The sequence below is a fragment of the Ruditapes philippinarum genome, unplaced genomic scaffold (genome assembly GCF_026571515.1).
Source record: "Ruditapes philippinarum isolate M1 unplaced genomic scaffold, ASM2657151v2 ctg1115_1_1_1_1, whole genome shotgun sequence".
NCBI classification, from domain to species: domain Eukaryota; kingdom Metazoa; phylum Mollusca; class Bivalvia; order Venerida; family Veneridae; genus Ruditapes; species Ruditapes philippinarum.
Genome location: NW_026861434.1, coordinates 90,625 through 109,930, shown reverse-complemented (window position 1 = coordinate 109,930; position 19,306 = coordinate 90,625). Strand labels below are relative to the sequence as shown.

The following is a 19,306-nucleotide window of genomic DNA, read 5'->3' as shown; positions in this document are numbered from 1 at the left end:
ACTTACATGCCTTTATATAGTATTATGATATCAATTCTATATATGCATGTGCACTTAAATAAAGATCATTAAAATGTATTTAAAAACACATCATTCTATTAATTATTCGATTTAAACAAATTCATTTAAATTTTATTACAGCAGAAAGATTGATGTAAATCGTTGTCTTACATAATAGAATTATTTTAAGACATTGATTTATAATTCAAAAGTGACAAGTTGACCCAAAGAATGGGACGATCGAATTGACCATATTAGGGACGAGTTGACTCGTTGAGGACAAGTTGACTAAAAGTAGGGGACAAGTTGACCAAGTATGTGATGAGTTGACCACGGGACGAGTTGACCTGACATTATAAATATGATACTCAGAATATATGATATGATATCTCAGAGACTTGGGGCCGGAAACGACCGGAACGGCAAATTAAATAGCCCCGACATAACTGTATGAATCCGGTAACGGTCCGTACATGAATTGAAAAAAGTCAAGCCCCAAATCATTAAATATGAGGATTGTAAGTAATTTTTTCGTTAAATTTGTGATTTAGGTCCACTGGTCAGTCTTTAGAATGACATTGTTTTTCTTCTTTTTTTCAAATTGAAGATGCATTGTGTTATACATTAAAATAGTTTGTAATCAGCTGATAACACATGCTGATAATCAGGACCAAGAAAAGTCTATTTTTTAGAACCTGTCAGAATTTAGAGGGAGGGTATTGCCTATTCATAAGATAGTTTCAGTATCTAAACTTGTTGTGGTACAAATACGTAGACTAATGAAACCCTACTTGGGGACCTAGACTTTAAATGCCACTATTTAGAAAAAGTTCAGTCCAAATTAGACTTGTCAAAGAGACATCATGATCATTTTTTGACATCTTTTTCCAAGCCCAACCAGGACTGCATTTATATATCAATATAAAACAACTTAACAAGTGAGAAACAAACATATTAATTAATGTTCCTGAAATATGATATTTTATGTCCTCCAGAAGATAGCAGAAAAACTGCTGTCTTGCTAATATTTCAAAATCCTCCCTCAAAAACATTATATAGTTGAAAGAAATCGAAATGACACTTTAAAATATTCATATTTTAACATTATTGCTCAGAAAACAAACAGTTTGCTTTCCCACCAACGGGAAATACCTTCTTTTATTATACCACCGGGTTTTTTTTCTAATATCACGTGATCGTACAGGACAATATCGCGACCTGTGCTCCGGAACGCACGGAATCCTGGATTTTATCAAACATACAGGGATATGAATAACCACTTTTGTTTTTAGCTCGACTTTTCTATGAAAAGGGGAGCTATCCTACTCGCCCCGGCGTCGGCGTTGGCGTCACACCTTGGTTAAGTTTTTCGTACCACCCCACTTTATTTCAGAAGTATTACAAGTATGGCTTTGAAACTTACCATACTTGTTCACCATCATAACCTCCATCTACAGACAAGAGTACATAACTCTGTCAAGGTTTTTGACAGAATTATGGCCCTTTTTTGACTTAGAAAGTGTATTGAGCTTGGTTAAGTTTTTTGTACCACCTCACTTTATTTCAAAACCATTGGAGGTATTGCTTTGAAACTGACCATACTTGTTTACCATCACGACCTTCATCAACAGACAAGAGGACATAACTCTGTCAAGGTTTTTGACAGAATTATGCCCCTTTTTGACTTAGAAAATACATTGAATATGGGTAAAATCCACTTATTGCCTTAACCCTTTGAGATATTGCTTTGAAACTTTTAATGCTATTTCACATCATTACCCCCATCTGTACGCAAGAGAAGGTAACTCTGTCAAGGATTTGTTTTAAAAATTAAGGCCTTTTATCGACTTAGAATCTTGGTTAAGTTTTTAGTACCAGTCCACTTTTTGACTGAACTGTTTGAGATATTAATTTGAAAGTTGGAATACTTGTTTACAATCATGATTCCCAAACATGTCCAGGAGAAGGTAATTCTGTCAAAGATTTTATTTGAATTATGGCCCTTAACTGTCAATGTTTTGTATTATAGGCAAGCACTAAAAAACTTAAAAAATGTAAAAAAATTCATTCCTATCCACTTGTTCACTTTACCATAAATTATGTCATAATAAAATAATTCTTCACTAAATATCTTAATGCTCATGGCCATTGTTCACTTTAAAAATACAGAGATTCTTGTATTGCCTTTTACTGCAAAAACTTTTTTTATTGGCAAGCAATAAAAAAGTCGAGCGCGCTGTCTTACGGACAGCTCTTGTTATACTTGTAGTAATTCATGGCACTAAAAATTATAATTGATTAATTATTTCATATATATGATGACCAATTTATCGATTTAACCTTTAGCTTGAAATAAGATAGGGGCCTACTTAATGACGAAAATTGATAAACGATTCCAGGCATACCAGATACCGGGATTTTTCCAGATCACTGTTGTGACATGTGACGGCGTTAAATGAATTATCTTCTCCTATTTACATTGGCTACTGCGTTAGTAACGTAGTAGATTATGGAAAAGAAAACCCGATATATTAACGCTTTTGTCAACATTCTTTCTTGAATTAAGGTGTCAGTAATGATGGATTTATACAATAAACCTTAACAAGATCAGTTATTACCATTTACTTGAAATTTTATTTCATTTTTTTCATTTTACCATCTGGAGGTCAGTGGCTTTAAGCCCGAACGGGCATTTTCACCAGCCTGATAAATGCAGTCCTGTTTGGACTTGGAAAAAGATGTCAAAAAAAATGATCATGATGTCTCTTTGACAGGTAAAGGGGAAATAATTCTCACAAAAGTGACAGTAGCTTAATATTTTTCTTTCTGTTTATGTCAAATATTATTCTCAATAAACAAACAAAGTATATATATTTCTTTTCTAGAAATATGATTTTTTATGACATTAGCCCAATCGGGCATTCACCAGCCTGTTTATGTACATGACAATTAGAAGTTGTTGGGAGTGAAAGCTACCAAAGCACGTCCACTTCCTCTTGAGTCATGGTCCGCCCAGCCCTGTCCAAATGTACAGTCCGCCCTGGTATGGTCCGCTTCATCCTCTGATCATCTACTGGCTATGGACATTGTTCATTCCAAACATAAACCACAGCTGATACCTTTTCAAGTTCAGATGTAAGCACAAACTGACTGACCTTATTACAGGCTTTAAAAGTAGAGTTTTTGTCATGATCCTCTCATCAGCTTTTGTGGTGAAGTTAAGATCCATTTTCTGAGAAAATATCAAAGCTGTTAAAAGCTTTACACATTGAATACTTGAATATCTGATTTACATGCAAAATCAATATTAGTAACAACCTCCTGAAAATTAGCCTAAAAATTATGGCATGACTATTGCCATAGCTCTTGCATGGATTAAGATTGATTTGAATAATACTAATAGCCCTTAGTGAATGTTAAAGTTCTGCCTTAAAGGGTATAAAGCTATATCTTCTGAAATATCTTTATAAAATTATCAGCAGTAAAATTATATTGTTTCAATAATCTTATGACAATGACAATGGTGGATTCTTGAAAGAGTTGTAACATAAATTACCATATAAATATTGTTAATAAACAAAATAAAATGTTCCGGCACAAAATATTATGCTGCTATTTCAAGTAAAGTTTTAACCATTTAACAATGATTTATTACGTGCCCCATTCACTTTTGAGGCAATATACTACCATGTTTTTTTCATAAAGGCAATTTAGAAGTAAAATTTTTGAAAATCAGAAAAATAATTTTTGCAGCAGATATTCATTCACACTGTATAGCATTTATTATACATTAACTACTCAAGGTATAATACATGTCATCATGATGATAAAAGTCGAAACCATAACTCTGGCATGGATTTGGAATGAAGAATTGGGGATTTGGCAGTATGCAACTTTTAGATTTTTTGCCCAGAAAAATTTCTGACAAATTGTTGAGAGTAAATTGTATTTATTACAATTATTCAAGATAAAAATTGGAGAAAAGCCAAAGGTTATTTCAAAGCACTCACATATATACAAATATTTTGGCTTGCTAGATTTTTCCGCAATACCGAAAAACAGCTGTATGTACAATGTTATGTAAGAAAGCAAGCTTGACTGTACACAGACTGTAATAAAATAAAAATATTTTGTTAACAAGACCACATGGGCTAATTAAACTAGAGGGCCATCCGACTGACTTACAACATAAAAGAGGGCAGTACACTTCAGTAACATTAGAATAAGGGGCCATGGACCTCTGTTAAACAAAAGAAATGGTCCCATGATCTATTTAAAAGGCATGTCCATCTGGCTAAAATTGAATAAGGGGTTTTGTTCTGTTTACAGTTAGATGGCCACTTATACCTTATATGTGGTCATATGGACAGTCCATGTCTGAAATTAAACTTGTCTGGACTACTCATTGAAACTACAAGATTGATAGATACCTCAAGAAGCTAAGCATATTTAATGGGTTTTCTGGTTGAATGATTTTTGGCCCTTGAATAAAAAATGTGTTTTGGCCAGTTAATTTTTTTCGTATCTCCAGCTGCACAGTAGCTGCAACATGCAATCGGCTATCATCAGGCGACACATGTGATCAGTGATTACTCTTGTATTGATTTATTGAAGAGAAGGAAAGTACTTTTATTTATCTTCTGTCTGTGCAGTTATTGTCTTCATACTACATACTGATTATAATGACAGTGAACTATAAAATCTCCATATTCCAATAGCAGTGACTTCCAGTTTAATTATCTATATATACATCTTTACTCTGATTGCAGGTGCTTGCCGATATTTGTTGGTAATAAAGTTGTGTATTGAGACAGTAATAGACACAAGCTTATAATTGATCAGCTGTTCAGTTAGCAGTGACAATGCCTATTGATAATGTGAATAAAAGTAAGAGTAAAGGACCAGGACAAACTGCACGACAACATAGTACGGGAATGGCGGGACGTTACGATTCTGACACTGATAATCCACTGCCTGTAGCATTTAGGTATGTTCTATTGATTTCTTTAGTTCTTTAATTGTAAACATGTACTTAATTGAAACTACATGTATATGTTTACAATATGTTTCCTATTATTGTATTGATTAATTAATAGGATATTGCTGTGGTGGGCAATGAAAACAGGAGAAAAGAAATCTCTATTTAAAGTAAAATGTAGAAAAGTTTGGTCACAATGTAAAAATGGTGAGGTATTATACCTCTGCTCAACAATGTTTAAGTAGGGAAAACTGTCCATCTGTCTGTCCTTCTGGATGGCTGTTAGTTTTTGTTTGTTAGGGGAACCATTGGAGATATCATAAATTACATGTAAAAATAATGTTTTTATACAATGATGAAACATCAAAAAAATACAGGTCAAGTTCAAATTTGGCCCCAGATCAAGACCAACCACTAAATTTTCACATAGATAAGATGGCAGGTGAGGGTATGAATTGCCTTTTAATAAGGCAATGCTAATTTTTATGAAAGTCTTGAAATTGTATTTAAAGTGAAATATTGTCAAGTGATCAAGGAAAATAATTTACACATTGCAAACGTCACTTTTAACCCATATAAATCATCAAATAAAGGTCAAAGTGTACACAAATAATCTTTACTTCATTTACCGGTAGTCACTCAGTAGAAATATGGTGATATATGCTGTAAAATCAGTCATTCTTTGAAAATAGCATGTACAGCATTACTTGAATTGGGAATATTTTTACTTTTCTTAAAGTCTTAGTACATTGTTCTCAAAGTTGTAATTATCAGAAGTATATTATAAGAAATGGTTTAAAATATATTATTACTCTTTGTTTGGTCAATTTATGGTCACTAGCAATCTTGTGTCTCAATATGTTGTCCAAGGGCTCCATAACCACCATTAAAATGCATTGCATCCAGTCTCATAATATGTCGGACATAATTCCTACAAAAGTATCCTGGGAAAGTGTTTCTTCAAGTCTTTACTAAAATTAACTTGATACTACTTTTACACTTAAGTGAATATAATGACTTCTAGGAAGAAAGCATAGGTAATGTGTCTAACCATCCTGGACCTCTTGTTAATTTTTCAGGTCAAGATTACATCACTTGTTTTCACAGATTGAAAAAGAATTTGAGACAGTTTATGCAGAAAATCTTCTTTGTAAGTAATAACTTGAATCAAAAACACTAATTTAAATTAAGAACAGTTTATGCTTACCTGAGAATTCTTTGGATTAAAGTTTATAAATTTTTCAGTTGACATCAAAACTTGGTTCAAACTGAATTTGACCATCAACTTAATTGACCCTGACTGTTAAAGTCATATTGAATTTTGCTAATATTGGCTATAACTTTGTAATTGACTGATTTGATTTAGATAGACTACAAAAATGGCATGATGAATATTTTTAAGCTTGACCTTGAAATGACCTTGACCATCAAGGTTGAATTATTGAATTTTACTAGAATTTCCTTAACTTTGTTGTTAATAGCCAGATTTTATATATTCTTAAGCATAACAACACTTATGAGAAAAATCAGCATGTTGAATCATTTAAATATGAATTTGTCCTGAAGTTGTTGAGATGATCTTTTGTTGGCAGTTTGTGGTTAGTAATAACCAGTATTTGGTCTCGGGATATAAATTCAACAAATTTGCTTCTTATATATAGATGATTACTATATATTACAGTACAGGACAAGGTGGAAGGTCTTCAGGAGAGATTAGATGCTTACATTGCTGGAGATAAAAGTGGAGTAGAGAACCTTGAGATACCTGATGGTGCTGCCAAGGCTAAAAGATGTAAGATATTAAAACAAACCTTCTGTCACAGTTGTAGACTTAACCACAATAAAGGGATATTTTTTGCCGCCAGAACTAAAGATTAACAGTGAGGTTATTGCCATATTTAGGGACTTTTAAAGTAACAATTTTTGATGATTTTGTTGTCTCTCACATTGTTTTACTCAAGGGATCATAAGCTGCTCTTCATAAAACAGACAGAAATTGTCATATTGATGGTACCATGATGTCAAGTGTGTGAACAACTAATGATGCTTCAAACTTATCTATTAAACATTTTCATGATGAAATGTTGAGTTCTGAATTCTGATTAAATTTGGTTCCCTATAACTTGCATTTTCCACAAATGAGTATGACGAGGCTCTAAATCTGAGCCTGCAAACTTTTTCAATTTAGCCATATTGTTAATGTTTTAAATCAAGTCCCTGTGGTCAATTTTCTGAATTTCAAGATATATTAATGCCTTACTCAAATTCTATTTAGTACAGAATTGTTTGGTTTACCACATTTCTATTGAATATAATGTTTTCAGCGGCCAGTCATATATCACAGAAGATAAAGAAGTCTTATATAGCATCCACCAGTAAACTAGTGTCCAGTTTTAGACAGGCCACACCAGCATATTCTGTTGTGAAAGATTTTCATGGACACAAAGATGGAGTGTGGGAGGTGAATGTATCAAAGTTAGACAATAATATTATTGGAACAGCTTCAGCAGGTACTTTAAGTGATGCATCCATGTACAATGTATCCCTAGTAAACTATCATGTATGCATTTTGAAAGTTGACAAAGTTAATATTTTTTAGCTCGACTATTCGATAAGAATAAGTAGAGCTATTGTAGTCACCCGAGCGTCGGCGTAACCACTTATGTTAAATTTTTTGTAATAGTTTAAATATTTTCAAAGTCCATTGACATATGGCTTTGAAACTTTGCACACTTGTTCACCATCATTACCCCAACCTGTAGACAGGAGGAGGTAACTCTATCAAGCATTTTGACAGAATTATGCCCCTTTTTCGACTTAGAATTTACGTTAAAGTTTTTGTAATACCTCAAATATTTTCAAAGTCCATTGACATATGGCTTTGAAACTTTGCACACTTGTTCACCATCATGACCCCAACCTGTAGACAGGAGGAGGTAACTCTATCAAGCATTTTGACAGAATTATGCCCCTTTTTCGACTTAGAATTTACGTTAAAGTTTTTGTACTACCTCAAATATTTTCAAAATTCATTGACATAAGGCTTTGAAACATGTTGAAATTTTATACTCTTCTTTGAGAGCATAATAGGACTCTCTCCAAGGCCTATAACTGTAATATGGATTTAAAGAAAAATTTTGCCTTTTTCTTTACTTAGAAAATTTTACCTTTTAATCAAGGCGTTTTTTACTATCAAGCACTAAGAATAGTCGAGCGTTGCTGTCCTACCGGCAGCTCTTGTTAAGCATGTTGGAAATGTTCAAAGTAACAATCAAATAAAAATGTCACATTGTAACTGTTTGGTATTAAGCATTTTCTTTTACCATATGTGTTTAAGTCCTGACATTTGGGTCAAAAGTAGCCTCACCTACTTACATAGTTTCATATAGGAAAAATTTTAAAATTCTTTTTTCAAACATCAGTGCCTAAAGCTAAATACAATGTATATGTAGCATAGTCTACCAAGATTTTACTTATTATAACATTTTAGTCAAAATTTGCCCCACTCTCTTGATTTAAAATGTCAGATAATCATAAGGAAAATGTATAAATCTTTAACCCTTTACCACATGAGCACATTGTGAAAATGGCCGTTTTCATTAAAAAGCCTCCTGTTACTAGTTCAAACTGCTATGAAACTATGAAAAATGCTTCAGTACTGATGAAACTTGGCACTAATGTTGACTGGACCATAGCCTCTGTAACAGCATGCTCAATTTTTAATTTCCTTTTACCATGACAACGAGAGGACATCTCAAAATTGCCAAAAATCACTATTTTGCCTCGATTTTTTCCATCAAATTTATTTTAAAGTGCTGCAAACAAAAAATTGTGTTTGAGGCCCAAACAGGACATTTTTTTTACTATTTGAGGCCTAAAAAGGGGGGTATAAAGTGTGTTGTTTCAAGTATATATGAGGTAAAGGGTTGGGATGTTCTTTTCCCAAATACTCTGAAGACACGGATGGAAATCATAAAATAATCAGTAACATTTTAGATCATGTCAAGTATAAAATATGTATATAGAAATAATAGTCATTTACATGATGAACATAAAAGTATACAGCTGAAAACACATGACATTGTTAAAAAGAATCCCATGTACCAAAAATGTTAGCAACAAGGTGAATTTTTTATAGGGGGAAGAACTTTAGAAGACAGTGGCTTGTGGTTGACAAATGATTTGATTGTCATAAGATTTTAGTACATGTATCTTATGTTTCTACTTACCAGATCATACTGCTAGAATATGGAACATAGAAACTGGTCATTGTTTGCTACAGTATGCCGGACATCAAGGATCTGTGAATGCAATCCGGTTTAATCCAGTAAAAGATTTAGTTGTAACAACATCTGGTGCAGGGTTTGCACATATCTGGTCTCCCCAAGTGAATTTACCACCTCATGAAATCATTGTAAGTATTGTTTACAGTATCAGCAGTAATCTGTGAATGTTTCCCTATACCCTACAATATATTTAAATAGTATTTAGCTCACCAGAGCATTTTGTGCTAATAGTCTGCTGGTTCTGTCTATCAATAGTTTGCTCATACAGTTTCACTATGTTTAAATCATCTTTTGTTTTCTTTCCGTTTATTATAACCATAAATGTGAAAAATGTAATTAAAAATAATAAAGGAAATGATCCACATTATTAATTTCAAATAGAAGAAATCACAAAGGAATTCTTGTCTTACATTGCTGTAGCTGATTTAAATCACTTTCTACTTCCTGAATAGAGGTAGGGCAAATATCAGATTTCTTTTATTCAATGTAATATCACAACATTAAATAATAAATAACATATACAGATATCTAATAGCTGTCTGGTTAGCTCAATAGGTAGAGCATTGGATTGTGAATCAGGTGACCCAGGTTCGATTCCCTAACAGTACTTGTGGAATATGAGGAAACCGGGTCATATCTCAAGTAGGGCTCAAAATTGTAATAATAAATCACTAGCTTCAGAGGCAGACACCTTAACCTCTCTGCATCATATCTTCAGTTGAATGGATACTAAAAAAGTTGACAAAGACAAGTTATTAGTTGTTATTCTGCTTGTAGATATGTACATATATATATCTGAATTTGTTTACAGAGATCACATTCATCAGGAGAAGATGACCTTGATATGTCCGAGAAAGAAGACATGGCTGAAGGTATTTGTACTCTTCTATACTTTAAATACCCTCACTTTGATGTGGGGGTCATGTAGATTTGCTCTTGATTGTATATCAAACGTGAACCCAACCTTACAATGATGTTTACTGAATGTTATCTTATGCATGATACCACACCAGTTATCCCAGAGTTATGGCCCATTATGTAATTTCTAAACACTGCTCCTTGAGTAAATGATAAAATATTACAAATTTTACACAAATATTTACTAAGATGAGATGATATACATATATTGAATATGTTAGTTCTCTTGCACAAATTTGAATCATTCTGATTCAGATATTTTAATTGACCAATAAACTAAGACTTTGTTTTTGAGAAGTTTCAAATGCTAATTTATTTTTTGGTTTTAGAAGCTGATATGAACCAAGGGTTTAGGGTGAGGTATAAGTTTTTTTGGGTGATGCTCCATCATCCTTTGCAGATCTTATATGCTGTTTCCTTTAGACTGTCTGACTGAAATTTATTCATGGCCCTTTTAACTGGTCACTCAACTACATACATGTGAAATCTGACTGTTCTGCCTTAGACTACTGCTTTTAAGCTCACTTGTGCAAAAAGTGCTTAGATGTATCTTAATGTGAATGTTTGTGATATGAAACTATTGTATTATTCAATATATTGGTACAGACTTACCTGAACAAACAGTCAACAACACACTCCGAACTCCAACCAGAGAACTGGTAGGTCATCACAGTGTGGTTATAGCAGCTGATTGGCTGAATACTGGAGATCAGGTGATCACAGCATCATGGGATAGAACAGCCATTTTGTTTGATGCAGAAACAGGAGAAAATATTTCCATTCTCACAGGTATTCTTTTCTATGCATTTGAATTTATATACAAATTGCTGTTGTAGATTTACTTTATCCATCATTATTTAAAAAAAACATTTGGTCATATGGCTGAAGAGACTTATTATGTTAGTTGTCCTTACTCCTTCTGTTAACAATTTCATGTCCTTTCTTTGAGATCATGCATCAGTGAGATGATGCTCAAAAAATTAGGTAAAAGGTCACATTTCAAGGTCAATAGTTTGAGAACCTTTGCACATTATGTTACTTATTCCAATCTGATGCAAAAGTAGGTCACCTGAGCTTAAACTTTATCTTAAAAATGAAATCTTTCAGAAACATATTTAAGAACATCTCTCAACGACTAGATATTCACCAAACTTCACAGGAATTATTCTTACCTTTGGTGATAGGTGATCATCACCAAGTGAAGTACAATATAGGTTTTTAGCTTCAGTTTTCAAATTTGGATCACTAGTCACTTAAATATGTGTTATCAAAATCTGACCATTAATGACTTTGAATGTGACTTAGCAATCTACTTGATGTTTGAAGAAATGAATCTCAAGTAAGTTGTTTTACAGTTGTCTTGATATTATTCTGAGTTAACCTTGATATTTTGTAGGTCATGATCAAGAACTAACAGAAGTCAGAGCACACCCTGCACAAAGTTTAGTTGTGACCTCTTCAAAAGATACAACTTTCAGACTTTGGGATTTCCGTGACCCTAACATGCCAGTGACTGTATTCCAAGGGCATACACAGTTTGTACTCATTTTAATGCTTATACAAACATTATACCATTTACATGTACACCTTCATTTTCAAATTATTGTTATCACCAGTTAATAAAATCGAAATGTATAATGAACTGCAGTTGTCTTCAACAAATGGATACTTAGGTTTTTACAGGAACAATAGGAAACAGTAAAAAAAAATTGATGCCAATATATTTATATTTTTATGGCTAAAAGAACAGTTGTAAGACTAGCCACTTAAATGCCAATTTATAGGAATGTCTTTCAGTTCTTCAGTCTGGATCATACCTTAAAATTGGTTTGTCCAAACTTTTATAAAACTTCATAATTATACAATGTATATGAATAGAGAGATATACTATAAAGGTCACAAAATGCCATAAAGGTATTTTGTTTAGGAAAAGTATAACTACTGATAGTTGGTTTAATTGTAATAAAACTCTGCAGGATATTTTCTTTTTATATTATAGAAAGAAATATATGCTGGTCAAAAACTATTTGAGTCATATGTGTGCTTTTTATTTACAGCCCTTTTAAAAGGGGAAGATTTAGATGTTAGCTATATAAAAGAATTAAAAAGTCTGATGATAATGATAATATTTCATGATAATGATGATAATTATTTAAATTATATTGAATATTTGTTTTAAAGGCCAGTAACAACAGCTGTGTTTGCTGGACAGGAGAAGGTTGTATCTGGTAGTGATGATAGAACAGTTAAAGTATGGGACCTTAAGAACATGAGATCACCAGTAGCAACTATAAGAACTGATTCATCTGTTAACAGGTAAAACACTCTCTTTTTTGAAATAACTAAGAAATTTTTTCTTACCTTCCCTGGGCATAATGTGCTCAAAGATAAGCTGGTGAGATTTTGTGACATCCTAATTTCTGTCATATAGTTATTCATTGTTATCCACAAAATCTTTATAAATTATCTATTTCTTAACCACTAGGTAGAATTTGTACAAACTTTACATGAAAGATTAATTGGTGGTTCACTGTTATAGTTACATAGGTGGTTCACTGTTATAGTTACAATTTGTATTGGTCTAATGCACAAGGTAGTGACAGGGGTTAAAATGAATTTTATGACATGAAAAGGGTTTAAAGTGACTGAATATTTAAATGAAAATTTTCAAAAATTGTACAATCATGTTTTCATACAGATGATACAGAAATTTACTGACATTTTTTAGCTCACCTGTCACAAAAGGACATGGTCAGCTTTTGTGATCGCTTTTCGTCCGTCTGTCCGTCCGTCCGTAAACTTTTACTTTAAATGACATCTCCTCATAAACCACTAAGCCAATTTCATCCAAACTTCACAGGAATGTTCCTTTGGTGGTCACCTTTAAAAATTGTTCAAAGAATTTAATTCCATGCAGAACTCTGGTTGCCATGGCAACCGAAAGAAAAAAACTTCAAATATCTTCTTTTAAAAAACCGTAAGAGCTAGGGCTTAAATATTTGGCATGAAACATCATCTAGTCAGTGACTACCAAGTTTGATCAAATAAATGCCCTGGGGTCAAAATTGGCCACGCCCCGGGGGTCATTGATTTTCCTTATTTGTATATAGTAAAAACTTTAAAAATCTTCTTTTAAAAACCCCAAATAGCTAGAGCTTAGATATTAAGCATGAAACATCTTCTAGTGGGTGTCTACCAAGTTGCTCAAATAAAAGCCCTGGGGTCAAAATTGACCCCGCCCCAGGGGGGGTCATTGATTCTCCCTATATGTATATTGTAAAAACTTAAAAAATCTTCTTTTAAAAACCCCAAAGAGCTAGAGCTAAGATATTTAGCATGAAACATCTTCTATTAGGTGTCTACCAAGTTTGTTCATGTAAGGGCCGTTTGGTTAAAATTGGCCCTGCCCCAGGGGTCATTGATTTTCCTTATATGTGTATATATAGTAAAAACTTTAAAAAAATCTTCTTATAAAAACACATAGAGCTAGAGTTTAGCTACTAAGCATGAAATATCTTTAAGTGAGTGTCTACCAAGTTTGTTCAAATAAAAGCCCTGGGGTCAAAAAAGTTCCCTTTCAGGGGGGAGGAGGGGGGTCATTGTTTTACCCTATATGTATATAGTAAAATCTTAAAAAATCTTCTTATAAAAACCCCAAAGAGGTAGAGCTTAGATATTTATCATAATCTTTTTCTGGGTGTCTACCAATTTTGTTGAAATAAAAGCCCCTGGTTTAAAATTGCCCTTGGCCCAGGGGCCTATATACAGGTGAGCGATTTCAGGGCCATCATGGCCCTCTTGTCTCTTAATTTAGGTGATTTAGTTTGATTTTTTTTCAAGATACAAAGAAATATTCATATTATACTGTGCATTCATCAATATTACAAAATTTCATCATGTCTGGTGCTTTGAAATGATGATATTTAGCACATTTTATAAATGAAACTGCATACCTAAGATGAGGTGATTGTGCCATTATAAATGAAGTTGTAAATTTATACCCTGCTGTAAAAAGGAATTAATGATGAAATTAATTTTCCTCTGGTTGTTTATTACGGAATTGTTTTGTTGCACTTTGTGATTGGTTTGAGGAATATTTTCAGAGATTATTATTAATATTAGAGATTTATCTTTTGATATCAGATTATTTTAGCCTATAACATTACATACTTTTATACATGTAAAGAATGTAATAATTTCTGCCATACAGACTTTGTGTGTCTCAACAAAACATAATTGCCATACCCCATGACAACAGACACATACGTTTGTTTGATATCAATGGTAACAGAATAGGACGTCTGCCTCGAAGTAACAGAACTGTAAGTTCAAAGTTGATGTATTGATAACTTAGTATGTTTAAATGTTTTGATTTTGGTAATTTTTGAATTTGCATTCTGGGAAAGTAAATGATACATAAAGAGGAGAAAAGTAAAGAACTGTATAACTTTTGTTTAACAAGCATGTCTTTGATTTATCTTATACAAATTTTATATTGTTTATATGAATCCAGTTATGCTTTAGACAATAAAATCTTTGATGTTACAAGTTAGGTACACTTCCATTTCTGACTTAAAGCTTAAGCATCTGAGAGGGGCCTATCAGAGATTTATTCCCAATTCAATGCTTAAAAGTACATAAATGATCTGTGCTTAAACTGTATTGGTTTGACTCCAACCCTGTATTTTAAAGTGATCTAGAAACTTGTCATTGTTAATTATTAATTAATATACATGTATTATTACGCACTTTGCAGGGTCACAGTAAAATGGTATGTAGTGTTGCATGGGCAGACGACAACACCGTCTGTAATCTATTGTCCTGCGGGTTTGATCGCAAAGTGCTAGGCTGGCATATAAACTTACAAGTGAAGGAATAGTTGAATACATGTCTGTGTTTACAGAATAGTGACATCTCTTCTTACAATATAACTTACAGAGTGAACATTTCAAAGTAAAAGTCCAACAAAAGTAAACAGTGAAGATCTTAATTTATTTATTTATTTATTCATAAAATGATTTCAATTAGTTATGAAATGTTGTCTGAACTCTATACTAACATGAACCATGTTGAGATTATACAATCGAACATTCTGTTTGCAAGAGATAAATTTTACAAAGCTTACAGCTTGTATTGTACAAAAAGTTAAGAAATTAACTATTTAAATGTGATGGTGGCAGCTCTGCTTGGGTTTCAACCGTTCTAGGTGGAGATGTATCTAGCACAGAATGCAATGCCTGGAAAAATCTAGACAGCAGAAAAAACTATGCTGAACATTGACTAAGAAGAGGAAACTCATCAGTTATTGTACCATTTTCAATATGATTGATTATCAACAAATCTCAATGTTCAATGCTTGCAATCGTTTCTTTGACATGTTATTATTTATTTAGCTGTTTTTATTTAAGACTATATTTACTTTGTGTACGTTCTCAACTCTGATATAATTATGAAAGAATCTTAATATCATTTTGTTACATATTTGTAATACGTAATGTTTGGACACCTATTGTCAAGGGGAAGTGGGGTATTTATTTCTTTAGGTGATATTTCAGTTTGTTTTACTGTCTTTTTTACAACATGAAAACTTTTCAAATCTGGTAATACACAGAAGCACATGGTATCTTATTTCAGTTCCTATTCATCAGTCATATGTAAATAATGTTAACCTTTGATTATTTTACCCTAATTAATCAAGTGAAAGGAAAATATACATTTTTTAAAAATTAAAATTCAGATTACTATAAAATATAACATGTCCCATTTTTTCAAGCTCAAAGTAGAATATATGGTTCCATAGAATAATTATGTTTCATTTTTACAATAACGCAAAGACTGTGTAGTATTTATAGGTATTTTTGAAATATTAAATTTAAGCATAATATATCTTTAATGATTTTAAGGGGTTATCAGAAAATAGAAAGGTGACCTGCAATGTATTAATTACCGTAATTATCTGAGATAATCAATACTTGTAAAGTGCCATATACCAATAAATGGTAAAGTTTCAATAATTTTTTATAAACAATAAATACGGGATTGTACTGTTACTTCAATTTGGTATTTAGATGTTTAATTTGGGAGGTATTTGTTTTACTGTTAAGTGTATCAAATGCTTTTGCCTTGTATAGCTAATTCTCTCCTGTCTCTAATAGTGAGCAATTTCTAATATATGCCTAATATAGCTTGTAATTTGTTATTACTTACATAATTAACTTTATTGATAAGCAAATTGAAGTCTACACTATTTTGACATGTTATTTCCTGAATGAAACAACTTGTATGATTATTTTACTGTCAGCTGGGGGAAAACGTAGCCAACATTGACAAGTAAAGTAGTTATATTACTCAGCTAGTCATCTAGAAAGTCTGTTTGTTGATGTTGATCATAGTGACATAGACATTGATGATTTGATTCACGAAACTTATAATGACATCACTTCACTAGTACCTTCTCTCTGTTAAATTTAGTTGTGATTGAAACCAAATGAAATAAACTACTTTTAGATTCCAGAATTAAATTAGAAGATAGACGTATATGAGATGAACTTGCAGACTGATAAAATTGAAACAAAACATTGTAAAAAGTCCATTGTTATAGGTTTTATTTTTGTAATCAAATCAATAGGGTAGTTGACAGTGTTCATTTTGCTCATCAATAGAATTGGGAAGAAATAACCAAGAGTTAACTAAAATATGGTGACTTACATTAAGCCAGCCAGTTGCGTGAGCAACGATTCTTTGTGCAATATCACATTATTTATTGTATATTTACTAATCTCTAGTTTTCAGCTTGACTATTTGAAGAATAGAGTTCACTCTTTGGGTAAGTTTTTGTGTGAAAGTTGATATCTTCAATATCACTGAAAGTGATGGGTTGAAACCTCACACAAATAGCATAATAGAATGTTACTGTCCAAGGCACGTAACTCTTACATGAATTATAGACTGTTTTGAACTTGGAAAATTTTACATTATCCAGGCTCTTATTTTACTATCAAGTACTGAGAATAGTCGAGCATGTTGTCCTACCGAAAGCTCTTTTTTTTCTTTTGTTGTTAATATTTATACTGTTGAAAATGTTCAATTCTTTTCAATCTCGATAAAATATGTATTTTTTTTGCCAGCTTTTTTTAAGCTCACCTGTCACAAAGTGACATGGTGAGCTTTTATGATCGCTTTTCGTCCGTCCGTCCAGCGTCCGTCCGTAAACTTTTACTTTAAACAACATCTCCTCATAAACCACTAAGCCAATTTCACCCAAACTTTTCAGGAATGTTCCTTTGGTGGTCAATTTTAAAAATTGTTCAAAGAATTTAATTCCAAGCAGAACTCTGGTTGCCATGGCAACCGAAAGAAAAAAATTAAAATATCTTCTTTTAGAAAACAGTAAGAGCTAGAGCTTAAATATTTGGCATGAAACATTATCTAGTCAGTGTCTACCAAGTTTGTTCAAATCAATGCCCTGGGGTCAAAATTGGCCCCTCCCCGGGGGGGGGGGGGGGTTTATTGATTTTCCATATATGTATATAGTAAAAACTTAAAAAATCTTCTTTTAAAAAACCCAAATAGACTAAGTACAGAGTTATTGCCCTTTGTTACTTTTCCTTGTCCGGGGCATAACTTGAAAACTACTGGTTGGAATTCAAAACAACTACATACAATTGTCAAACACAATAAGGGGAAGTGCAGTGCACAAGAACCATAACTCTATCTAAAGTAATTACAGAGTTATTGCCCTTTGTTGCTTTTCCATTGCTTTTTTTTTTGTCCGTTGCATTTTCCTTGTCCGGAGCATAACTTGAAGACTTATGGTTGGAATTCAATATAACTACATACAATGGTCAAGCACATTGAGAGGAAGTGCAGTGCTTAAAAAACATAACTCTATCTTTACTAATTACAGAGTTATTGCCCTTTGTTACTTTTCCTTGTCCGTGGCATAACTTGAAAACTACTGGTTGGAATTCAAAACAACTTCATACAATTGTCAAACACAATAAGGGGAAGTGCAGTGCACAAGAACCATAACTCTATCTAAAGTAATTACAGAGTTATTGCCCTTTGTTGCTTTTCAATTGCCTTCTTTTTTTTGTCCGGAGCATAACTTGAAGACTAATGGTTGGAATTCAATATAACTACATACAATGGTCAAGCACATTGAGAGGAAGTGCAGTGCATAAGAACCATAACTCTGTCTTAAGTAATTACAGAGTTATTGCCCTTTGTTACTTTTCCATTGCTTTCTTTTGTCCGGACCATAACTTGAAGACTAATTGTTGGAATTCATTATAACTTCATACAATGGTCAAGCACATTGAGAGGAAGTGCAGTGCATAAGAACCATAACTCCATCTTGACTAATTACAGAGTTACTGCCCTTTGTTACTTTTCCTTGTCCAGAGCATGACTTTAAAACTACTGGTTGGAATTGAAACCAACTTCATACAATGGTCAAGCACAATAAGGGGAAGTGCAGTGCACAAGAACCATAACTCCATCTTGACTAATTACAGAGTTATTGCCCTTTGTTACTTTTCCTTGTCCAGAGCATAACTTGAAAACTACTGTTTGGAATTCAGTACAACTTCATACAGTTGTCAAGGACATTCATATGAAGTGCAGTGCACAAGAGCCATTACTCCATTTTGACAAAATACAGAGTTACTGCCCTTTGATACTTTTCCTTGTCCGGAGCATAACTTAAAACGTACTGGTTGGAATTCAAAACAACTTCATACAATGGTCAAGCACAATAAGAGGAAGTGCAGTGCACAAGAACTATAACTCTATCTTCAGTATTTATAGAGTTATTGCCCTTTGTTCTTTTTCTTTGTCTTTCTGGACTTATTACAGAGTAATTCAATTAAACTTCATCAATGGCCAACCACATTGAAAGGAAATGCAACAATTATCTTTAATTGCCCACAACCATAACTGTATGTTTCAATTCTTTTACAAGGTATTCTGTTACTCGTAACATCCTCATTTCCATCGCAGACTTTTGGGGGTATTAATCACATTTAGTGATAGTTCTAGTTGTTTTTCCCTTTATGTATATTGTAAAAACTTTTAAAACCTTCTTTTAAAAAACCCAAACAGCTAGAGCTTAGCTATTAAGCAT

At 32.8% G+C, this 19,306-nt stretch overlaps 1 protein-coding gene across 1 annotated transcript; it reads left to right on the top strand.

The window, feature by feature from the left end:
• The first annotated feature begins 420 nt into the window (after positions 1–420).
• On the top strand, positions 421–17,290 carry LOC132715600 (WD repeat-containing protein 37-like). Its single transcript, XM_060698617.1, has 12 exons — positions 421–518; positions 4,770–4,987; positions 6,058–6,128; positions 6,660–6,770; positions 7,303–7,488; positions 9,211–9,392; positions 10,076–10,136; positions 10,789–10,971; positions 11,579–11,717; positions 12,364–12,498; positions 14,393–14,504; positions 14,939–17,290. The coding sequence occupies exons 2-12, from the start codon at positions 4,863–4,865 to the stop codon at positions 15,059–15,061; spliced, it is 1,428 nt and encodes a 475-aa protein (XP_060554600.1). The 5' UTR covers positions 421–518; positions 4,770–4,862; the 3' UTR covers positions 15,062–17,290.
• Positions 17,291–19,306: the final 2,016 nt, after the last annotated feature.